General features: G+C 53.7%; 2 protein-coding genes across 2 annotated transcripts; both read left to right on the top strand.

The window, feature by feature from the left end:
• The first annotated feature begins 7,710 nt into the window (after positions 1 to 7,710).
• Positions 7,711 to 12,776, top strand: IBSP (integrin binding sialoprotein). The gene is made up of 6 exons (XM_064450358.1): positions 7,711 to 8,829; positions 8,910 to 8,960; positions 9,088 to 9,159; positions 9,349 to 9,405; positions 11,382 to 11,483; positions 11,785 to 12,776. Exons 1-6 carry the CDS (start codon positions 8,776 to 8,778, stop codon positions 12,361 to 12,363), a joined length of 915 nt encoding a protein of 304 aa, XP_064306428.1. The 5' UTR covers positions 7,711 to 8,775; the 3' UTR covers positions 12,364 to 12,776.
• A 2,306-nt stretch (positions 12,777 to 15,082) lies between these two features.
• On the top strand, positions 15,083 to 20,529 carry MEPE (matrix extracellular phosphoglycoprotein). The gene is made up of 4 exons (XM_064450852.1): positions 15,083 to 15,571; positions 17,139 to 17,192; positions 17,957 to 18,049; positions 18,152 to 20,529. Exons 1-4 carry the CDS (start codon positions 15,518 to 15,520, stop codon positions 20,147 to 20,149), a joined length of 2,199 nt encoding a protein of 732 aa, XP_064306922.1. The 5' UTR covers positions 15,083 to 15,517; the 3' UTR covers positions 20,150 to 20,529.
• Positions 20,530 to 20,576: the final 47 nt, after the last annotated feature.

Raw genomic sequence — 20,576 nt, 5'->3', positions numbered from 1 at the left:
ACAGGTGAGTGGGGTAAAAGAGATTATCATGGGCTGGTAGATTGTGGGTAAAACCTCTTTTACTCAGTGTGCCTTTTATTTTTTTTCTCCTACCGGCAAGCAAGAAACAACATGTTGTTTAAAATCCCATCCAGGCCCTTCTTACTTGTTCATGTGTGTATGATGAGCTGTACAGCATTGGTATCAATGCTGATGGAGGAAGCAATGGGCTGTTGTGTAGCTGCACAGTTTTGCAGGGAGTTGCGGCTCTGCAGGGAACAGTCTCCAAGGGGTCAGTGGGAGTGGGGGCATGCCTTTCAGCTACCTTGGGTCAGTGGTGTCATTGCTGGGTATTACAATACCGAATTCAAGAACCAGTAAAGAAATGAAATATTTTTTTACTACTTACAGCAAACTGCACTTAATTTGTAGACTCTTTCCACCACTACAAAAGCTGGGAGCTGAACAGATACTGGTTTTAGTGGAATTTGCTTTTTCTACTTCTGTATGAGATCAGCTCTGAAATGTGCAGCTTTCCCATGCTGCTGCCCTGGGAACAAGCCTCTTTCCTGACCCTGCCTCCTCTGCCCCACTGGTCCTCACTTCACAGTGGATACCTTGGATGTGACTTGCCTCATTTTTTGTACCCCTTGCATTGGCTGCGTGAGGAGTTGGGGATGCTCTAACAGTGATGATGCCTATCAGGGTCACGAGTACCAAAATACTGATGCACAGCCCAATTTCCGGGGACAAAAGATAGCAAGCATGGATTTGGCTGCAGCCTAGATGTGCAAAAAGGGCTGGGTGACAGCTGTCGCCCAGCTTTGGTTTATAGTAACGATGTGTTTGCTGGCTCCTCTGCGTGGTGGAGCAGGGCAGGGCGCTGCTGTGAACTCCCCCGTGTCCAGCAAGTGGTGCTGCTGCTCAGGCAGCGGGGACGTTTCGGGTGCCGGCTCTGCTGAGGGGCTGCATTGCATCCCCAGGGCCATCAGTGGTGGTTGCGTGGGGACAACTGGTGGGCATGGGGACCAGGAGGTTTTTTTGGAGGCCCTCCAGGAAAGCGAGGGGTGCCCCGCAGCTATGCGGTGAGACCAGCCTGTGAGCAGGATGGCTGAGATGTTGCAAGGGTGGGATGAAACAGGCTCTCTGAAACTGCTTCTTGCAGTTTGTGCATCACCCGCTGTCCATCCTCATCCTTGGGTGAGTGGTGGCATGGCTGTGAAGGGGGCTGCTCCCCTTCCGCCCCCCCACAAAAGAGACAGTGAGTGCTTGTCCTCCTCTTGTTTGGTGCACGGAGGGAAAAACTGGGTGGATTTGGCTTTAGTTTGAGCGGAAGGGGTGTGTACCTTGCAAAAAGGGTACACAGTCCTCGCTGCACACTGTGCTGTAGGGGTAGCTGGCTGCACTCCCCCTGCACGTGGGTCCCCTTCGCGTGTCTTCCCAGCGATGTGCTGTGGTTGCACACATGTCCCCAACCAGCAATGCCCAAAATTTGCCTCCTGCTGGCTGGCTGCTCCCCAAAGGCAGAAGCCAGTGCCAGAGCTGGACGCTGCCTGCCAGTCATGCTGGAATGGCTTCCCATGGGACCTTCCCTCCCAGGCATCAGGCGGGTTGGGAAACTCAGGCCTTTGCTGGGGAAACCTCTTGCTGGGCTGCAGGGAGGCAGCTGCTCAAGTTGACCCTGTTCAGAGACGTGCCAAACACCTGGCAGCACGTGTCTGTGAGGATAGGCAGGATTTTGGGGACACTGGTGGCACTGGGCTGTCCCTATCAAATGCTGTTCATCCATGTGTGAGTGGGGCCACCCTGCTTGCCATCTGGAGGGGCTTGGTGGCAGGCAGTGCTTCACTCGAGGTTTTGGATGGCCAGAGATAGCGTGGTCAAAAGATGCTCACTTTGAGGATTTTAAGGCATTTTTAGCAGCAGCCCATGTGTGTTGGTTTTTGCATCCCATGCCTGTGCGCGGTGAGCATCCACAGGGAGCACTCCCACAGTCAGGCAGGCAAGAAAAGCAGCTGGGAAGGTCGGCCATGAGCTCTGCCATCACCGGAGGTGTTCCTGCATCCTGTTTCAGGCTGACTGTGTGATGAAGTGGTAGGGGCCACATTGCCCAGTGGGTTAGGCAAGGATAAAAAATGTCCACATCAATGTATGCATTTTTCTTATCCACCCACACGGCATTTTTTGGTGCATTGGGGGTGGTCTCTAGAGCTGAACACAGTGATTTACCCAGGAATCAGCACTGGGGTTTAAAGCAGTATTTTTGGTCGTATTTGGGTTTGTGAAAACACAAGTCTGCATCATCTTAAAAGAAAGGTTTCTTGTTTTGGTTTTTTTTTTTTGTCCTTTCCAAGAAGAAAAAAATCTATTTTTAATAAGTAGCCAGTGTGGCCGAAGCAGTGGGAGGCGGTAGCACCAAGCCCAGCAGCAGCAGCTGGACTTGGGGCAGCCATGGCACGCAAGCTGCATTTATTCAACACCCTTATTTTCCTGGCTTTAGTGGGAGAGACAGAGACCCCCTCAAAACCCACAGAGCACCTCTCCATCCAGCAGTGGCTTATTTGGCAGTGCTGCCAAGCGCCCTGGGCTTCCTATGGCAGGCTGAGCGCCATAGCCAGCTGCAGGGCTTCTCTTTGGCTCCTGTTTGTCTTTAGCAAAGTGGGATTGTCTGTGGGATATTCCCAGGCAATCTGATGGGATTGTCTCTTCTGTGCCCCCTGTGATGGATTTCTGTGATGGGAACCACTCATCACCAAGCACGTGGTGAGGCTGGGAGAGTGATTGTGTTTCTCTGCCCTTTTCAATGGGGAGGAAAAACCTCTGACGGAATTGCTGCTGCCGTCAGTCTGAACAAAAGAAATGTCTCAGCCGTGGGAAAACAGCCTCTGGCACCAGTGAAACCCCAAAACATTACAAACCTTTTGAATGCTCTAAGGAAACTTTTCTTCCAGCTCCCTTTACTGCCATGCACTTCAATGGCAAATAACTTCCCCCCCACCCCGGGCTCAGCCATGTCCTGGGAGTTTTGTGGTGCCCCCAGCACTGCCCCAGGGAGTTGGGCACCACAGAATGGCACGTAAAGTGCAAGCATTAGCATCCACCTGTACTGCACCCCGCAAACTTGCTATGGAGACCTGAAAGCTGCAGAGCGAGCAAGTGGTTTGCAGTTCAGGTTTGTCTGTTTTCACATCCTGAACTACAAAGCTGCAAAGAGCAGATGTTTTGTTTTAGCAGAAGGCATCATGCTTCTGAAAACAGGAGCTGAACCTGTAACTGGGGAGTGGAGGCAGCATGTGCCCTCTCTTGTTCCAGACCAGGTGCCGTTTCACCTGCAGAGCAAAAAGTAGGCTCATTACTTTCAAAGCCTTTTTTGTTTGTTTGTTTGTTTTTAAAAAATAAAATGAGTGCCTGAGAATTAAGGTACTTACTGCAACAGACATGCAGTTGTCTGTGTATATATGGATACATATACAAGTGTTGTGCAACTCATGTATGTACACAATAACAAATAACCAGTGCAAAAGCAGCAGTTCCCTGCTAACACACGCAGTCTGCTCTGCCTCTGCTGCAAACATCAATTTTTAAAGCCCAAATGTAGGGGTTTTGCGGGTTCAAGCAGGGCATGCAGTGGCAGGGAGGCAGGCAGCCAGTGCAGCATGGGAGCAGTGTGCCTCCATTCCATCCACATGTCTGACTGTCCAGCATCTTTGGCAGAGAGCTCAATTCCTGAGCTGGCTGTGCAGGATGTTGGTTGGTACCTCTGTAATGAACCTGGGCTCTCTGCCTGCTTTCCCCCTGAAAATGAGGCTTCATTGGGGGATTATTTGGTATTGTTTTCCCCCGTTTCTATTTTTTGGCTGTGTTTGAGGGCTCTCACATGTAGATGGAGGCAGCAGGCTGGAGGTGGGAACAGACCTGGTAACTTATTCTAGCTGGTGCACAATTTCTTCCTCCTGAAAAAAACAAATCAAGCAAAAACCCAGAGGAAATATGATATACAAATATTGCTCAAACACATGAGGACACGGGTGGCGACTGCTGAGATTTGTGATAATGCTGCGATTTTGCCTCAGTGATTTGCTGGGTTTCTGTTCCCCAGAGTTCAGGTTGCCTCAAAGTGCTTACATTACAGAACTATTCATGGCCCACATTTTGCCAGGTGTGTAAATAGAATTCATTTCCTTTTCCTGGTTTTCTGCATCAAAGAAAGAGGAAAATCATGTGAAATGTTTAGTTGCGGAGGGCCAATATATAAAGGTTGTGTACGAATAACTGAGGTTGATACGTGGTGTATTTTAGGTATTATCCCCTCCCACTTTTATTCTAAAAATCATATGCTTGCCAAAAAATGGCAAGCTGCATGCCCAGCTGATGTTGGTTTCCATTTGGGTTTGTGCTGTGAGAGGTAAGGGGGATGAGAGAGGGATCCCTTACTCTTATACTGTTGTTGTTGCACCCTCTCCTTGCACATCACTTCACTACCTAGTGTGTGGCTGTGGCACAAATGCTCTTGTCCCTTGACAGCCCATGGGGAGAGGTTGGAGCTGGAGCAAGCTCTGCCTCTGGTTCCCCCACGCATATTTTGGAGGTGCCCTGGCCACCATGCTGCATGGCAGGGGTGCCCATTTCCCTGGCTGCAGCAGCACCTCAGCCTCTCCCCACTACGCTTAAAGTGTCCTTCTGGTTTTTGTTTTCTTTATTTATTTTTGGCCCTGAGGTTTCCTTCCAGAATAGCTCCAGGGTATGGAAATAGGATGGTGCAGCCCGGACCACAGCCTCTGTCCCATGGTGGACCCAGGCAGGATGGGAGCATGCTGCTCTGCTCATTTACCATCCTGCAAAAATAATAATTAAATTTGGACATAAGAGCCATGTCAGCCTGTGCCAGACAGGGACACTCTGACCATGAGGTCTCCGTGGGCTCAGGCAATTACATCAAAACTGTACGCAGTGCCCTTGCTGGGCCATGCCAGGTGCAAGCCCACCCCGTTGCAGCGCAAAGCTGGTGCAAACCCCACCAGCACTGGGTCATGGGACCGATGGCGGGGCTTGGGCACAGCAGCAGCTGCCTGGGGTGTTTGTCATCATCTGCTGTGCAAGGGCTGCGATGTGCCCATGCAGGTCTTGGGGAGCAGGCTGCCTGCCTAACCCCGAGCTCACTCGCCAAAGCATGTATGAGCAACACAGCAGTATACTTGTACATGTTAAAAAACTGATGGGAGTGCAGAAGGGAAACCACTGCATTTGTGCACGTGGGCTGCATGCTGCACACGAGCCTCGTCGTCTCAATATGCTCCTGAAAAATGGGTTTCTGCTGCTGTCACCTGTTGGCACATCCCCTGGAGGCAGGTGAGCTGTTCTGTTTTGTGGTTCCAGCTGTTTGTCTACAAAGGCAAGATTATTTTCATGCAGCTGTTGGATCCTGTGGTCGCTTTTAATAACTTACAAAATGGTGCTTTTGGGCAAAGGGGTGACCTCTGAGCCCTGCTGCCTTGGAGAGCCAGAGTTCTTGTAAAAGCATTAAGAGACTAATGCTCCAACCCTGATATGTGATGCTTTAAAAAAATTATTATTATTTTATTTATTATTTTAAATGGAAATGTTTTGGATGCATTTGGCCAACTTCCCTGCTGATCTCCCTGCATGGCGCAGTAAGGCTGCTGCTGCCAGTGGCCTGCCCAGGCAGCACCCGCTCCAGGAGCTAAACATAGGTGCTGGCTGCACAAGGCATTTCAGCACACATTAATTATCCTGGTGCTTTTTAGGGATCTTGGGTGAAATACACATTTTTATAGTCAGTTTTCTTTTTTTAAGTAGCCTGGAGCAGCAGCCCTTTAATTACATTAAAAATTGCCTCCCACCAGCACTCTCTGTTCCCCAGCCCTGATGAAATATAAGCTCAAAGCTGGGCACGTGCTTGCTGCCCTCCTGCGCAGGGCAGCCCACAACAGTATGGGGCAGTGGGAAGCAGGGTTGAGGGGGCACAGGGTCCCTCACGATGTTGGTCTCTCTCTTTACTGGAGGCTGCTGTGTTGGCATCAGAAAACTGCATTGCTGCCTTTTTTTTTTTTTTTGTGTGTGTGTTTTCCTGGCCTGAGACGCCAGCTGAAAGCCACGGCCAGCTCTAGGCCTCCCTTGTAATTATGGCTCCTCACAGTGACACAGCAGGCTTTGAAGCCCAAGGGTGCAGGCGCAGCTGCGCCCTGCGGTCCCGGGGTTTGCATGGCAGGCACGTGGCCCAGCTTGCTGCCAGGGCTGCTGGAACCCGGGGGGCTGCAAGGGACCTCTCCCTCCCCAAAAGTGTGTGATGTGCATGGTGTTTGGTCAGCAATTAGCAACTCCCTGCGATGTACCTGTTGATGTGGTGATGAGCAAGAAGACAAAATAACAACAACAAAAAAAGCTTGGTTTTTCTGGTCCTAACCTGGGAATTCAGTTAACTGGAAATTTTTTGCTTCCCAATCAAATTCAGACTCAAAATGGGCTCCCCTGGATATGAGTAAGGCTTTCAGCAAGCACAGCCCCCAGTTTTGAGCAGAAACATGAACATTCAGGTCTTCCACTGCAAAGTGGATTTTTCGGCCCTAAATAACCATGGTTTTATCACTGGCTAACATGCATATCATCAACCTGCTTGAAGGAATGCATTTTCCAGCCTTTTCCCTCTCTGAGGGTTGTAGGGCTGAAGGCATCCAGTGGGATTTGCAATTCTCCTTGCCACTGTGGAAAGCAAAGTTGCATTCTGCGAGTTGTTCCTCTGAGCTGCTGCAGCCTGGGCGCACACAGGAGCAGCAAGGGGCCTTTGCTGATGAGCGCAAGAAAAATATGGGAAACCGGAAGCAGAGGCGTGCTGGAGAGCTGGGTGGCTGAAATCCCAGCAGGAAACAATAAATATAGGGAAAGAAGAAAGGAAGTTCCTGCAGAGGTGGGTGCAGGGGAGCAGCCGCAGCAGGCGGTGCGGGGCAGGAGGGGTGGGCTTCAACCACTGGCTGCATCCTATCCCCAAGGTCCCCACTAAGCTTTGGGTGGCCATGAGGGTGGGTTTTTTGCATTTTTTTTCCCCAGGCAGTTATTCTGCTTTGCTGGGGATGCATACAGAGCTGCCAGATTTCATCTGGGGAATACCTGATTTTGGAGAGCAGGGGGCTGGGCTGGCCCTTGCATGGATCTGTGGTTCAGGTGGCATGAGAAGCAAAGCAGACGTGCATTTTGTAGCATCACTGTGGCAGAAATGGCTCTCAAAGGGGGACTGATGACACCTGTGTCTGAGTCCCCTTTTCTTTCCCTGCCCTTCCCAAGGCCCGTTTCACATTTGCAGGAAGCCTGGAGAGGTACTTGTTTGGATTTAGCCTTTTTCAGTCTAACAGCTATGCCCAAGTGACTGTGGAGCTGGGCCTTTGAGGTTGGTCTTTTTTGTCTTGAAAAAACAGTGACAGAATTTCCCAAAAAGGGAGGTAGATACCCCCTTGAGAACAGATTTCCCAATATTTATTTTAATTTAAACCCAGAGTGTTATTATACCCTCTGGCCTCTCAGCCGTCCTCTGAGGCCAGACCCTCAATTAAGCGATGTGGTGCAAACCTCCCCGGGTTTGGCAGCGGCTTGGGGTGCTATGTTTGTGCACCAAATCTGCCGGCATTGAAGTTTGGGGGTTTTCTGGCACACGCCAGTGGGCTGGCGTCACTCTGGGCAGGGCGGCGACTGGCTTGGGGGGGGCAAAAATAGACCTTATATCCCAGCCGGGCAGCGACAGGAGGAAATCTGTGCCAGCCGACTCCACGGGTAGCTGTCGGTGCTGTGGCAGGGTAAGCTTGCTGCTGCTTTTCCCAGCTGGGTCGTGCATTGCCATCTGCTTTGTGAAGGGGGTGGGGGCTCAGCTTGCTGGTGGGGCTGGATGCTGCTTTTAGGCCTTTCCTGGGTATGTGCCTTCACGAAGCCCTCAGGGGCAGGATGTGAGCACCCAGAGCCTTGCTGCACAGCCAGGGAAGCTACCTTGTGGCTGGTTGTTTTCTAGCCTGAGTTAAATGTTCCCTGTCTTACAGGGAAACTTCAAGTGCAGATAAATATAACACAACTCCCCCCAAACATCAGCACAGCTGATGGTGGGTTTAGCCAGAGGAAGGGTAGGAGAAAGGAAGGCTAGTGGGCCTGACAGAGCCTGGCGGGAGGCCGTGACGACCCACCCCTGGGCAGAGGCTGGGGTGCTGCAGGAAGGGTCGGGCATACTCCTTGCTGGAGCCGGGATGGAGGAGGGCAGGCCCGGTTTTGGTACTTAGGGGATGCAGCTTGGACCTGCCCAGAGCTAAGCCCATCCCCCTGCCAGGATATGCCTATGGAGGGCTCCTTGCATTAGTGCCTTGCCACTGCTATTTGCCAATGGCAGACTGTAGAAGCCACTTATATTCGTTTATTTGTTTGCTTATTTATTTTTCCTCAATATGGTTAAACTCTGTGGTGTAATTCCCGGGGGCGTTGCTCCCTGGGCAGAGCCTGAGGAGGTTGCAGGGCTGTGGGAGGGCGGCCACAAGGGGCAGTGCTCCCTTCAGCTGCTCCTGTGGCTTCTCCGGTGGGGGTTGGTTTTCCCCACTTGCTGGCAGGTGATGGGGAAGCAGAAGCGGGTAGTCCTGCTCAGGGAAAGCAACGTGTGACCCCATCGAGAGGTGGCTGGAGATCAGCCTTTCTTCTCCACGCTCACCTGTGTGGACACAAATACCTGTATGGTTTGGGGTAGTGACGGTGCTTTCTAGCTGAAAAGCAAGCCCTCGACGTGTTTTGCTGTTCCTCGAGAAAGCAGCCATGAGGACTGTCCTGGTCTTTGCCTGCCTGGTGGGGATGGCGTGCGCCTTCTCGGTGAGTGCTGGGCAGTGTGGGGACCCCCTGGGCTCGCCAGGGCTGGTGTGGGGTGCGTGCCAACCCAGCCTTTCCCCCAGGTCAAGAGCTGGCTGCGGCAAGCCAAGTCGGACGACTCGGAAGAAAATGCGGTAGGGTCTCCCCCCACCCTGTGTGCCCAGCCCCACGCAGCGCTGGCCTTAAGGACGAGGATGTTTCTGTCACTCCTGTACCCAAGCCCCCAGACTGATGGGATTTATTCCCTCCTTCTCCCTGTAGGTGTTCAAGAACAGGCATCGGTATTACCTGTACAGATACGCCTACGTGCATCCCCCGCAGCGACGGTACCAGGTGGGTGCTTCAGAGGGGTTGCTGGTGCTTCATCACCCAACAAATGCAGAGACATAGGCTCAAATGAGATGGGGGCATGGTCTGTGCACTGGCTGCCACTGGCCTGCAGGGCTGGGCTGAGACCATCACGCTCCTGACACCAGTGTAGATCCGCCAGTCCGGCTACAGCTTGGTTTTCCCTCTCCTTAGGGCAGTGACTCATCGGAGGAAGAGGGGGATGGCTCGGAGGAGGAGGAGGAAGTGGGGGTGAGTACGGCAAACCAGCAGCCTGCAAAACAAATACGGGAATTTGGGAACTTTCTTTGTTTTTGTAGTCACTGCTCATCAGCATTTGTGGCTGCTGACCGCCCACAGCCTTGCACTCTGGATGTGACTGGATTTGCTACTCTGGGCTTTATTTTAATATTTTTAATATTTTTTTTTCCTTTCCTTCTTCTTTTAAAGATGATGCGTGGGGGATGCACCAAACAACCCTGAGAGAAACTTGCCAGGATTCCATTTTCAGTGGGTCAGAAAGGAGCAGGACAGACCAAAGGGCAGAAGCAGGGAGGCTCACCTGCAAGGCAAAAGGGGTTGTTAGGGACTCCTCTTACCTTCCCCTTTCAGGGTGCATTGCCCCCATAGTGCTGATAAAATTGCTATGGAAAATAGTTATGCTCTGCATGCATACATGTGGAGTGACACAAACTGATGCTATGCTGGGAATTGCACTTTTGTACTAGCCGAGCTGGTAACACTGCTCCTCTCTGCTGGGTCAATATGAGCACAGGCACTGCTGCATTTGTGAGAGTCACCCAGGTGCAAAATTAAATGCCAGGGATTACAAAGGTTTCTTATGCCTCACTGGGCTGCAAAGGCTCAAAAATAATCCAGTGGTCTCAGGCACACAGGTGCTTTGAGACAGGGATCCAGAAACCTATGTGTCAGGTCCAATCACTTTTCTTTTTTTAAATTAAATTATTTGAACGCTAATTTCAAGTTTGTTTGTTTTGTTTTTTTTTTTTTAACAGGAGTGTAAGCCTGGGCATCTGGTCTTAAAACCCCCTTTGGAGGCCCACCTGGGGCTGAGGTGCAGCATGGGGTGGCCCCCATCCCCCAGGCACCTCTGTCCGCCCCAAGCACCTCCCTGCAATTTTCCCCTTTCTGCCTGTTGCTCTCCCCTACCACTGCAATCACTAGGGATAACTTTGAGCAGTGGGATGAGACAGCCAAAGTGGGAATTTCATTCCCAAGGAAGAAATTAAGTGATATGCAGGAATGCAGCTGCTGTTTGGGGCTGCCCCTTTCATTTCAGTGCCTGTTTCTGGGCAGGGATGCTGCGTGCCTTCACTGGCAGGGGTTGGTCAGCAAGATGAAACATGATGAAAGGCCCCAAGGTCAGTTATAGGTATGTAGAGAGCACTGTTATATTGGATGCTAGATGGAGGGCATTGCTCCCATTGGCACAGCTGGCTGCACCATGCAATTTGGTGGCTCCTCCAGTGGGGAGAAAAATAGCCTGGCTTTTCTCTGGCACCAGATGCACCCATATTTTAAGTGTCTGAGCTGGCTGAAAACGCCAGGGTGAGCGTCCTTGGTCTTGGCATGCGAGCAGCAGGGATTGCCCAGGAGAGGGGTGGCAGTGACCCTGTGTCTTCCCCACCAAGGCCGGGTTCATTTGCCAGGGGCAAGGTGCTCCTCCACCCAGGCTTGGGACAGGGTGAACTGCCCCACCAGTTCCTCAGTGCTCTGATTGTATTTTCATTAGTCACTGCCTTTTTTAGCAGCAGGGACTGTCATGTGCCCTGCTGAGAGACCTGCTCCACTCCGTGGTCTCTGGGACTGAGCAGTGCTGGTGGCTTATTGCTGGTAGGGTTTGCGCTCATGACTGGCTTTGAGCTGTCACGCTCTTGCCAGCTATCTACACCTGGTGTGTAGTGTGTCTACACGTAGTGTGCCTGTGGCTTTCTTTGTTTATTGGGAACTGGGAGAGGTAACTTTAAAATCAGACCTTTAGATGCTTTGTAACGCAAAATGTGTAGCTAGGATGGGAACACCCGACTCCAGCCACCACCACTTAATTGCATGGCTCAGGCTGCCCTGCTGCAGCTTCTCAATTTCAGCCTGGAGCGAGGCCCGTGGGAAAGCAGGAAACTCGGAGCAGTGCCCAAATGCTGTGCAGGGATGCTGTGTGCCTGCTCCCGCTGCTGACCACCTGCCCTGTCGTCTCCCTGTCCCTGCAGGAGCCGTTCCATGCTGACACCGAGGCAGCTGGCCACCTTGCCGGAGCAGCCCCTGGGGACAGCCAGGGCAGGCTGGGAGGAGACATCGCATCCCTCCAGCAGGTGTGGTTTGGGGGGCTGGAGGGGAGCACCCGTGGGGGCAGGGTATGTTCACTTGTACCCATGGGATGCCCTGTACCCCGTTTCTGCTTGGGGGTCTGCCGTGCAAGATGCCCGCAGCTGAGCCAAACTCTGGGCATTAACCCAGCAGGAGGGTCAGAAGGGGCACCCCAAAAAGGCAGCATTGCCATGCAAGGTGTGGGGGGATGCTCAGCTGCGCCCATACTTGCCCTATGCCACGTGGCACCAAAAAGCTGCAACCTCCAAACACCCAACTAATGCTGTGTTATTTTCCCCCCGCCAGGGCAAGGACTGCCAAGGGCCCCTGAAGGGGGGCAGAAACAGGGCTGCTGGCAAGGGGGGTGACTCCGAAAATGAAGATAGTGACGAGAATGAGGAGGAGGAGGAGGAGGAAGAAGAAGAGGTAGCTGAGAATGAGAATAGCGTCAACGGCACAAGCACCAACACCACCAAGGGGACAGATGGACCTCACGGCAATGGCACTGAGGTGGCTGAGGAGGGCACTGGTGCAGCTGAGGAGGAGGAAGAGGAGGAAGAAGAAGAAGAGGAAGAGGAAGAGGAGGAAGAGGAGAAAACCGAAGCCACCACTGTCGCCAGCACCACTGGTAAAGAGGGGCTGTCCCAGGCAACCACCATGGGAGATGGGGGACCCACGGATGCCACCACAGCTGGGGACCAGTGGGAATATGAGGTGACAGCTGGGGGCCGTGGCCGAGGGGATGAGGGCACCACCGATGGCAGCTACAGGGAGCAGGACGAGTACGCCCGTGGGGACAGCTACCGGGCCTACGAGGATGAGTATGGCTACTACAAGGGCCATGGCTATGACGTGTATGGCCAGGATTACTACTACAGCCAGTGAGCGGGTGGGGGGTGGCCCCAGTGCTGCCCCCTGCCTGCCCCATCCCACTCAGGAATGTGCATCCGAAGGCTCACTGCAGCCGCTGCGCACCAGAGGGGATGCCAGGTGGCTCACGGTGTCCACTGGCTCTGTCCCAGGCTTTGGGGTTTTTTTTGTATCTCACAAAGCGAAATGAAATAAAGCAACCGAACTGAGCTTCTTGGTGACAAAGGTTTGCTCCCAAATTTGCTGGGGTCAGTGGGGCAGCATGGTGCTTGGTGAGCTGAGGGGCTACAGGTGCTAATGCTGCTCAGGGTTAAATCTCTCTATTCCAGCTCAGGAGGAAGGAGGGAGGAACAGAAAGGCTAACTAAGAAAGCCTCTGTAGAGTCACCTCCAAAAAATGGAAAGGCATTTATTTTTAGGGTCACTGCTGTGGGAGTATTGCCACATCTTATGTAGAGTTGATGTGAATTTGCAATATGTGGGCAATGATAACTTTACCACATGTTCCACCTCTTGGTAGTGTGCCTCCCAAGACCTGACCACGCACCAGGCAATATTAATAAAGACATTAATTTCTCTTTCTGTGGATTGTTAGCTGTAGATGCGCACCCCTGTAATGAGAGCTTTGCTTCTGCATCCCTGCGCCAGGCATGTGGGTCCTACTGGGGCCAGGCACCTCAGATGTGCTCTGGACACTGGCGCTGCAGCCCAAAATAGTCCACATCTCTCCCTGCCACACAGCCTTGTCCCCAGGGCAAGGTGGGGCAATCAGAGTGACAGTGATGTGTCCACTTGCCTTGTGTGTCACGGATGGGGATGCCTGGTTTGTGGTCCCCAGGATCTCTGCTTAGAGTCACCTCCCCACGGGAGCAGGGCCCTGGCCAACTGGGCATCAGCACCAGGGATGGGGAAGGACCAAATCTCACTTGGTTTCAGGTAGGTGCTCCCATTCAGGAAAAGCAATGAGCCTTGTGCACGGGTTACGGCAGGTACTGCACTGCTCACACTCCTGAAAAGGAAATCTGCGTTCAGCTGTCAGTATAGGTCCATCTGCAAAACAAGTTTCTATACTTGGAGCAGCAAGCTGCTGGCCACTCTGCAAAACCACTTCTGTGCCAAAGCCAGGCTGCAGCTGCTGGGGTGGCAGGGTGTGCTGCCTGCAGAGTGGGCATGGCTGGGGCTGAATCCCTATGGTGGCACTGGGGAGTCCTGCACATGCCCGCAGCTGCCGGGGGGGACATGAGAGCCCCATCGTCCCCATCCCCAGGGGGTGCCCAAAGACGTCAGGGACCCAGCACAGACAAAGGGCCCTGGCACTGCTGGGGGCTGGGTCCTGCTCCCATGGGGTGCACAGCCTGGACCTGTGTGCGTCAGCCCCCCCAGGCACCCAGCCAAAGCTCTGTCTCCCTGAGCCAAGGCACAGCAGCCAGCTGCTCCGGTACCCGTGGGGCAGCATCTGACTGTGGCTCCCTGGCCAGGAGGAAAGGGCAAGTTTCCTCCTGGCTCTAAGATTTGCTCCTCCCTGAGGCTGGATGCTGATGGTTTAAGTATTTTGGGCATTAATGCAGTGATCGTGCCTGCTTCCAAGGTTTGGGTTGGGGCAGGGTGGCGAGTGGGATGGGAGCTGTTGTCACCATCACCACAGTGAGCAGCTGACCCAGGCTGGCCACAGCAGGGGAACCCTCCTTGGCATATGCGTAGGCGTCCAGCAATACCACCAAAACTAGAGGGGGGCAGGAGGAGAGTACATACACTGTGCACATCCCCATAGCACCTTCCCACAGCAAAGGTGGGCTCAAAGGGACCTGTGCAAGCAGTGCATGAAAAAAAATCTTATTTCTTTTCCTTTCCTTTTTTACCACTCTTCCATTTTGTGCTTGCACCAGGCTTAGCTTAGGGGGACATTGAGGTTGAAACCCAAAAGCAAGTGTCAGAGGCTACAGCGTGGCAGCAGCTCTCAGCTTGGCCAGCGCTGCCCTGTGGTGCCGGTTGTGGCTGCGACTGCGCTGGGCTCAGTGTATTGCCCTTCGCTTTCTGCAGCCCTGCTGGCTTTCCCATGTCGGTCACGGTGAGCACGCTACGACCTGCTGCACCCCCTCTTATCAATAACCGGGCTGGATGTGTGCCATGCTAAGATCTGCGCTAATCATTGAGCAATTTTGCCTTCAGAACAGATATTTATAAACCGTGCTTTCTGTTTATCCAGCCAGGTGGAACATTTGATAGCTGTCTTCCACCACAAACACATTTTTAGCTGGAAATTACTCCCCCTGGTTATCTGCGGGTGCTGCCAGCCCTGACAAATGTCCCTGGGCAGGAGCTGATTGGCTCTGTGTGCCTGGGGCCAACTTTAAATTTCAGCAAAGTGGGCACAGCCTCCACGGTCTGCTGCTGGGTCCTGCCTCTGACGGCAAAAGGTAATCGTACCTAGTTTGCCTGTTCTGTCTCTCCCCAGCCATTCATCTCCTGAGCAGGGCATCTCCTGCTTTCACTCTGGGGAAGCCACAGTGGGGATGGGGAGACGGCCCAAGCCCCGGCTATGCATATCTCTGTGTTGCACTCTCTTGAGCCTACATTGCTTTGTACTGCTGAGCCTTGTGCATGAATTTCCTTCTGATGGTTTCTGTAGCAACGCTTGCATGGGTGAAAATACAAGCCAGGGTGGATGGGTGAAATGAGAATTATTAGCCAACAGAGCTATTGTCTCTTGCCTTTTATCAGTGCTGTTGGAAACAGCATGCGAGTTTCTTAATTCAGACTTAACTACTGTATGGCTTAAGCCTGCAGTGGTTTTGGTGGTCATTTATTGCAAATATCCACCCAAGCTGCTTTGACAGAGCAAGTTAAGAAGCTTTAAAACCTGGTGTCAGAGCACCCACTCGGTGCTGCTGGCCATGCACATGTCCTTGCCTTGCTGCTGTATGCATATGGTGAGAGCATCGCCTTTGCTGCGAGGAGTGCAGAGAGGCAGAGTGATGCCAAGGGCCATCGCAAAGGCTGCGGAAAAGCCATGGTCACTGGATAACCCTGCTGCCATGGGGGCTTTGGGACTGCAGGAGCTTTTGGGTTGCTGCTGACCGGGACTTCTGACAGGGACTGTTGGGGACTGCAAGTCCCAGGAAGACAAACTCCAGTGACGCTTCACTTTGTGCCCCCAGGAGCTGCCCAAGATGCAAACAGCCCTTGTGTTCCTGTGTCTGCTCAGCATAGTCTTCTCGACACCTGTGAGTATGCCTCTCCCCAGCTTCCCAGCGTGTCGCTGAAAGTGTGCCTCCCAGTGCATCCTGGCACATGTTCAGCAGCAGGAAAACGTGAGTTGTACTTACATATAGCACCTCTGCAGCTTCGGGCCGAGGACTGAGGTGCTGGTGCAGAGGTGAACCCAGCAGGAAAAATATATATTACCATGGAGGTGCTTGAGCATGCCCCTTTAATTTAGCAGTTAGGGCATTGTGCAAGGGCCGGTCTGGGTTGCTGTAAGTCTTCCTTTTGCTTTCTGTGGATTTGGGATCTACCCAGAGCTTTTGGTCTGGGAACAGCCTGAGCAGAGCCGCTGGAAGGGAGGTGGGGGAAGGATGCTTGTCTTACCCATGTGGGTAACTGGGATTGGAGGGGCGCCTGCAATTATATTCCAGCTCTCCTAATGTGAAATGGAAATAAAGGACAAACTAAGATAAATATAATAGCAGCCATTTTCATCCTGCATAACTGTTGCTCAACATACTAAATACACAGCTAGTGTGAAAATCTGCTCCTAGTGAAGGCTTGTTTTCCTGGCAGGGTAAGGAAGAGGGACACCATGTCTTTCCTGAGGACTGGGCCCTGGCTGTGTGTTCTTTAGCCATCAGGGCAAGCTTGTGCAACTGGGTTTGTTGCAGGGCAGCACTGGGAAGGCAATAAATCATGCAGATTTGCTTTTCAGATAGGGGTACAGAAGAGAGCTGGTTAATACGCTTGCTGGATAAGCAGGGCTGTAATCCAGCCTTTGACATTGTTCACAAACAGTGGAATAATCTGGGAATATTTAATAGGCTGGGGTGCGTTTTTGTCCCTTTCAGCTGGGCTTGGGAGCTTCAGTGGCTGATTTTGCTGAGACCAGAGGGGGCTCCCCTCCATGAGGTCGTCTCCCCTTCTGCCATGTAGGGAATGCCCCAAAATGGCTTGGTGAGGCTCACAGGATGCTCCCACCTCCAAGTTCCCCATCGCTGGGGGATGCACTGGCCAATACATCCCGAACGATCCCAGGATAATCAGGGGAAGCTGGAAGCTTGCAAGCATATACAGAAACCTGGCTGTGAGGGCACAGGTGTCACTGCTCAATTGCCTGGTAAACACTGGGAATGCCCACTGGTTAACCAGCTCCAGGCTCCCATTGCAGTCAGATCCCAGCCATAAGCTGGAGCATTGTGGTGTGAGCAGTGGTGCCGCGAATTAAAACTGCTCTGTGATAAAAATACTCTGCAGCAGAATCCAGTAAAAGGGTATTTGCAGACCAACAATATCCTATTAAAAGTAGCATGCAATGCAAACATGATGTAACTGAATTTGCAATACTTTTCAGACCCTGGAAATGGGTTTTTAAGCTTTCCTATTGCTGGCTTCAAGCCAGCACCCCAGGTAGTCCCAGAAATTTATTGGCATATCAACACAGTTTCCCCACTCTTCCCTGGACACTGTGGCATGCCTATCACACTGGGAAGGGTGGGCAGCCAGCAGTGTACACTGGCAGCTGCCTGGATGCTGGGGTAGCATTTGGTGCCCCTACTCTCATTTGCGTTTTGCTTCCTGCAGGTGCCACCGCCATTGCCTGGGAGAGCTGCTGGGAATTGCCTCGGACAGCACCGGGTATGTCCCACCCCTGCCCCACCCAGACCCCATTGGGTGCCCTGCACCAGGGGCACAGGGAGAAAAAGCTGCTTTTGAAGGGAACCTCAGTGAGCCACATAAAGAGACTGGCAGTTCCCTTGCATCTGAGCAGCCCTTACGAAGAGCAGTGGAGGGGAAATGTGTGATGTGCTCAGGTGAGGGAAGGGCTTTCCACCCACCCCCCCAGCTGCTCTTCTGCCCCTGCCCAGCCCTAGAGTGCATATGTTTGGTGCACACAGAGATGAGGTTGTAAAGATCCCAGGCCCAGGTGCTGTGGGGTTTTTTCAAGGCATATTGGTGTAAAATATATCAGTAGCAAAATTCAGATGAGTAGTGTGGAAGAAAATGCCTGCCTTTATCTATTGAAACCAGCTACTTTCCTTCCAGCACTTTGGTCACCATCCATCCCATCACTCATGTCTGATGGGACCATCAAGTTGTTTATTCAAGCCATAAGCTACCTTGCAAAACCCTTCCCGCCCTCCTCCCCCCCCCAGGTCTTGAAAGCAAGCAAAGGCAGAAAATGAGCCCAAGGGGAAATGAAACCCTGGGCCCAGGAGGTGAATACACACATCCTGCCCAGGTCCCTACTCGTGCTGGCAGCCATGAGGTGGTGGGGAGTTACTGCTCATCCTGGGGCCCCAGCGGGTGCTGGTGGGACCATGCTGCGGTGCCAGGCACAGCAAGAGAAGCTACTGCTGTCACAGAAAATTGTGGGTTTTGGTTGTTTTCTTCCCCACCAGATACTGCTGAAAGGCTGCAATGCCAAACATGGCTTCTACATTTTCAAATACGTCTACTCGTTTTCGACGCGGAGGAACCAGACACAGATAAAGGTGAGGGGGTGGCATGGCAGGATCCTGGCTTGGTTGTGACACCCCTTGCAGCCAGCAAGAGCTGGGCCTGGCCCTGACCTCTCCCTTGTGTGTACTGCACAGAAGGAAGAGGCTGACAGCCAGAGCACTGTCCCCAGTCAGCGTCTGGGCGAGGACAATGCCAGGCAGGGGCCGACAGAGGACGGGACAGCCCTGGAGCGAGGTGACAGTGGCAGCACCAATGTGATGGAGAATGGGACCATCCTCAAGCCCCAAAACCACAGTGCCCCAGGCATTGGCAGGGATGCTCACAGTCCTCGCCCAGGCATCGGCATGCGAGCACGTGGTGGTGTCAGCGTCATGGGTCCCACCCCGGCCAGCTCAGAGGGCAGTGGTGACCTGGATTTGGTGGTTGAAGTTGACAGTGGTGTTTCCATTCTCCCCCACGGAGGACGCCCCAGCGAGGCTGTGGCGGGGAACAGGTCTGGTGTCAGGAGTGAGGACAGGGATGATGGTGTCCCTGGCGGGGTTCCAGAGGAGGGGGCCATGACAACTGGGAGGGAGAAGACCCCCGCCACTGGAGGGGCTGGGGATGAGGGCAGTGGTGAAGCCACCATCCCTGGCCAAGGGCAGGAGGGCATCAGGCGGGGCACAGGGACAGGAGGCGCTGCTCTCACCTCCATCACTGAGAAGATGGAGGATGTCCAAGTTGACACCAAAGGTGTGGATGAATATGCTTACATCCCTGACTCAGGCAGTGTCACTGTCACCCGTGGGAAGATGGGAAGCTCAATGAGGGCCAACAGCTTCACCCAAATTTCTCCAGACAAAGATGACGAGGTCAACATCTTCATTGGGAGGGCCAACATTCACGTCAGGGAGCAAGAAACCACTGAGGCTGGTGCCACTGTTGGCAGCAAGGATGATGGCACCACCACTGTGGGAACCAGCAGCTCCCTGCCTGGGCTGGGTGTCACTGTGGCACATGATGGTGATGATGGTGATGGCATCCCTGCTCGTAGGCAGCCTGAAGGACCAGCCACCACAGCCACGCCAAGCCATGGGGACAGTGTCACCAGCAGCCCTGGGGATGGCCATCCTACAGGAGATCATGAGGATGGTGCCACCACTATTGGTGATGGAGATGGACCAGTAGCCACCGGACCCTGGAGGGTCCCTGGGGGTGATGTTACCATCCCCATGGGGACTGGCATCCGTGGGAATGGTGATGATGAGGCAAGAGGTGAGGGGCAGAGGTTTGAGGGGAGGCTGGGCCACCTGGCTGTTACCACCTTCCGCCAGGCGGGTGATGAGGAGGCTGCTGCCACTCTCCCAGCTGAGGAGGCCAGCATCCTCCTGGGTGCCACCATGGCCTCCCCCGGGGTGAGTGAGGGGGACTGCACCACCACCCTGGGGATGGCCAGCAACCACAAGGCAGGCAAGAGCACCATGCTGGGGAGAGTGGGGAGCAGGGAAGTGGGGCCAGCCACTGCCCAGCCCCACAGGGAGGGACAGCCCAGGGCAGCTATGAGGGTCCAGCCAGGGGGAGTGGGGCTGGACAAGCCCCCCAGGATGGACAAAGCGCCATCCCCACGTGGGAAAGCCAGCAGTACGGCATTGAGCAGGGGCCAGGTGAGGGCTGGTGTCCACAGCAGCAATGTCAGGGCCAGGCCACGCACCACTGAAGCAGAAGGCAGCCTCCTCCCACAGGCAGGGCAAGCCAGGGGCACAGTGGTGGCAGGAAAAGGCCAGGAGGTGGGGCGAGGTGGTGAGGTTGGGGTGGCAGTGGCAGGGTCCAGGGTCGGCCGCCTCCCCGGGCGCCATAGCAGGAGGCCAGGGCCTGGGGTGCTGGGGGCGTTTGCAACGCTCGGCCACAGCAGGCAGGTGGACCAGATGAAGCACGCTGATGAGCTCCACGTCCGCGAGCGGGCCTTTTACACCCTCAGCGGGGCAGGAGGTAGCCCCAGTGGCCCCTACGCCAGCCTTGGGAGTGCCGACAGCAGCCATTCATCTGAGGGGGAGCAGGGCAGCCACAGCGACAGCCGACAGATGGGACTGCGGCCCTCAGGGTGGGGAGCCCCAGGGCACCCCCATGGCCGCTGGAGCCAGGGGACCCTCTGAGGGGCTGCTGGTGTCCACCTCAGTGGGCTCCAGTGGTGGAGATGGGGGGTCCCACATGTCACCCCCCTCCAGTGTCCCCACTGCGTGTGCCGCTCTTGCCTGGGTGAGGAGTACCCTGCACATCTCGGGGGGTCGCATGGTGCTTCACAGCCCAGGAGCCAAAAATCACTGGTTCACGCAATCCTGCTGTTAATTTGAAGGGGGCTTTGTCCAGCGCTGAGACAGCAATGCATGGGTTTGCTGTGCTAGACAGCCATTAACAGAAATCATGCTACACGGCATAGCGTAGCATTGTTCATGCACTGATGCAAAGCAAGTAAATAAATGATGAGGAAAAAGCGTCTGTCCTCACAGTTTCACTTCCAGCCGAATGGAGAAATAAAGGCATTTCTGTACCTAAGGCTCTGCTGACTCTGGTGTTTGCAGC

Source organism: Phalacrocorax carbo, chromosome 4 (assembly GCF_963921805.1).
Source record: "Phalacrocorax carbo chromosome 4, bPhaCar2.1, whole genome shotgun sequence".
Taxonomy (NCBI): domain Eukaryota; kingdom Metazoa; phylum Chordata; class Aves; order Suliformes; family Phalacrocoracidae; genus Phalacrocorax; species Phalacrocorax carbo.
Note: the sequence above shows the minus strand (reverse complement) of the source record. Positions and strands in the feature narration are given on the sequence as shown.